This window comes from Pinus tabuliformis, chromosome 8 (assembly GCF_031772625.1).
Source record: "Pinus tabuliformis cultivar Carrire ecotype Pingquan chromosome 8, CPIR1, whole genome shotgun sequence".
Classification (NCBI taxonomy): Eukaryota; Viridiplantae; Streptophyta; class Pinopsida; order Pinales; family Pinaceae; genus Pinus; species Pinus tabuliformis.
The window spans coordinates 589,519,364-589,522,856 of record NC_142294.1 but is presented as its reverse complement, the minus strand read 5'-3'; the positions used below and the strand labels follow the sequence as shown (position 1 = coordinate 589,522,856).

Genomic DNA, 3,493 nt, shown 5'->3' with positions numbered 1-3,493 from the left:
TAATATTAGATGAATTTACATAATATTGATAAAATTAAGCATATGTTCGTTAGATTTTCTTTGGACGCACATGACTGAAACTAGCCTAAATCCATCTTAACTCTAGATCTATCAAGCACCGATAGGGATCAAATCTATGGAGATGCAAACCTTTCCTCAAGTTTTGCACTCAAAAAAGAGGTTGCAACTTGAGAGATTTGATTCCTCTTGGTACTTGATAGATCCAAAGTTAAGATGGATCTAGGTTGGTATAACAACTACAATTAAACCAGATCTATTTTACTTGGTGGAAGAAAGCAATATACACATAATGATGTAAAGCATATGTTTCTCCTCTTTAGAACTATGGTAAAAAAATGGTTTCTCATTGTCAAGGATTTCTTGAAAATAAATCATGCACAATTTCTAAATGTGTCTAAGTCAAAAAATTTCCCAAACGCATCTATTAGGGCTTCTATCCTCATTTACACAATTGCAAGCATTATTCATTTGATGAAGTGGAGGAGAATTCCACTTATTAAATTGAATCAACTTTTGGCTTTGATGAGTAACTGAATAGACATTTTAGGTAGTTAGAGGTGGAGGATAATGTGTACCTTCTTCGTAGGTTACATGGGACTCCCATGGGTGATGGATCTACTTGATTTGTTTGGAACTAAGTGGGAACATCAGATAAATTTCAAATTCACATTGTTCCACATCCCAAGTAGTTAACTCTACCTCACACTCTATAACTTTCTGAAAAAAGGTCGGACATATGAATTCTTCTTAAGAGAAGTGACGAGATCATACAGGGGCATTTAGTCCATACACTTCAACAATTGAATTTCATCTATCTTCTCCTTAATCTCTTACTAGATTCCTAAAACACCTCATGTTCTTATATTTGATCTAACTTGACTAGGGAGGCCACATCAAATGCAACAATGAATTATCTTATCAACTCCCATAAACTCCCATAATCTAGTGCACTTCTTTGTGGCTTTGCTCAAGGGTTGATCAAATCCTGGGGTAGCTTCTTTCAAAGAGATGATGACTAAGTACGGATGATTTAATAAATCCTTTCAACCCATCCTAGCGATGTTATTCATATTTTCTACGGAGGTTGACTAATACTCTATTTTCTGCAGGTCTTCTTAGTTCCCTCCTTTCTTCGCCTTTTGATTCTCCCACTATTCCCACAATTCTTCTACCTCTTTATGGCATATATGCAATGCCTACATTTGGCTGAAAGAACGTTAATGATCCCCTCATGGGTTTCCCAATGCTTTAAATGCCACAGTTTAAACTCTTACGTCGCTGCTTATTCAGGAACATATAGATCCAGTTCTTTTAGTGTGGATTGTTATTGACCTCTTCTTCATATAAAGCTTTTATTTCTGTGTTGATTCCGTAGAAAAGAGGATGGAGGTCTCTTAAGTAACCTACAGAAAAAAAGCAGACGCCTATGGCAAAGGGTCTAAGTGACCTATATTCCAACGTAGAATAATAACACAAATCGTAGTCAAGACCTTAAAGTAATAAGGAATACATAAAGAAAAACAATTTTAATAAATATAATAAAGATTAATAAACTTATTTTTTTTTTAATAAAACTTGTATATATATATATTAAATTAAATTAAAATCCATAAAAGAAAATTTCATCGTCAAAGTTCCTTGTTAAGAATCATTTGAAAACGAAGGCTTGAATGCAGGAACAAACTATTGGCATATTAACTTACTAACAGAGTCCAAGTGGCAATGGCCGCACACAGTTCGGACATTGCGGGTCAGCTTATGTTCTACATTCCACAGTCCAGAGCACGTTTTTCTAGAAACACACATTTTTCAAAGAAAAATCGTCATTTATCTCGTCATCCATGACATTCTGTTGACTCGAGGCCTCCGCAGTACTAGAACCAGCCAGAAAATTGAACTCCGTCTTCTATATACACTTGCGGTTTTCGTTGCATTTCCCACAGATTCTTCTGAAATAGGTTGAGCTCTCTCTTACTCCGATCATTCGCTATTATAATTGAAGACACAGTTACAGTACAGTTCATAATCATACATGGCACTGGCAGAGCCTCCGAGCTTATTGCGAATGATCCAGGTTCTATTCCCGAGTTACTTGGATTCTGTGAAAAGCATGCTTGAACGATCAGCAGGGTATATAGTGAATCGAGCTAGCGCGTTTTCCAAACTAAACCCAGTGTTGGCGTCGATTGTAATCTATCAGATTTGCATCGCTGTGGGATTTATCATATTCTGTTTGACGGCTATATTAGATTTGGCGGCGGAGACGCATGTTTTGCATGCCATCCTGCATGCGATCGAGAGATTGAATGAGCATGTCCTTCCTGCACTGCAACTTCTCCATGGATTTCTTGCCCTGCTTGTGGGATTCTTCATACTAGTGGGCAGGATTCATATTAATTTCAATGTTAATAGCAACCGCTCCAGACCTTATCCAAATACCGTGAGTAGTACTCCGTCCCGCCGCTCCAAGGCAATCAGATCTCTGCCCATAGCCAAGTATAGGTGTTTAAAAAAACCAGATTATTCATCTCCATGTTCCATCTGTTTGGGGTGTATTGGGGAGGACGATGAAGTCCGCATTCTTCCGAACTGTAGACATTATTTTCACATTTTTTGCATTGATCGGTGGCTTCTTCCATGTACTGTCAATAACTCTTCGTGCCCTTTGTGCAGGGCCACTGTAATTGGCGTCCGTACATTACAAGAAAAATAAGGGAAATCGAGACATTACACATTCAAGTCAATAGCAAACGTAAATTCATAAACCTTATTGCTTCTTTTTCACGTACTGAAAATATGTAAGCACCGTTTCTCCTTACACTTACAAGGAGTACTTCTGGTTGGATGAATCCCTGTGCCAAACCATACCTCCTCGGTTTTCGTTCCCTATACAAAATATTATATTCCTTGCATAGATATACAACCTTAGCGGTTAGTCAATCTAATTAGTCAACTATCCAGGATTATTTTTATTATCTTTGTAATAAAAATATAATGTAAATGGTGCATTGAAACGGCGTAACTCTTAACTCTCATCACAGATCAGGTTAACTCTAATTTTAAATTTTTTCTATGCACATAGAAGAAAATTATAATAAAAAACTCTTTTTTGGGAAAACCTAAAAGTCGATTTTTTCTTAGCATATTAAATTATTTAAATAATGGATATGGGTAGTGTGGAACACCTCTGTGATAATTTTACAATAACTCTTTCTTTTTATTTTATTTTAACGATGGAAGTAATTTTATATTGAAATTTGTGCTTGAGACCCAAATAAAATAATATTATAGAAAAATGAAATGTTTTAGCCTATATCTATTATTCTGTTTTCGTTATCCATTGGCCTCAATTGTTAAACCAACTCCACATTCATTCTTTCATGGGTCCATAGCTACACATATTGTCACCTTTCGGCTATCCAACAAAACTCTTATAAGCTAACGAGTCTCACAACACCTAGTTCAGTCTCCC

General features: G+C 36.2%; 1 protein-coding gene across 1 annotated transcript; it reads left to right on the top strand.

Annotated features, from left to right (window-relative positions):
- Nucleotides 1–1,988: 1,988 nt before the first annotated feature.
- Nucleotides 1,989–2,734, top strand: LOC149236834 (uncharacterized). Its single transcript, XM_089461632.1, has one exon. The coding sequence runs from the start codon at nucleotides 2,054–2,056 to the stop codon at nucleotides 2,732–2,734; it is 681 nt and encodes a 226-aa protein (XP_089317758.1). The 5' UTR covers nucleotides 1,989–2,053.
- Nucleotides 2,735–3,493: the final 759 nt, after the last annotated feature.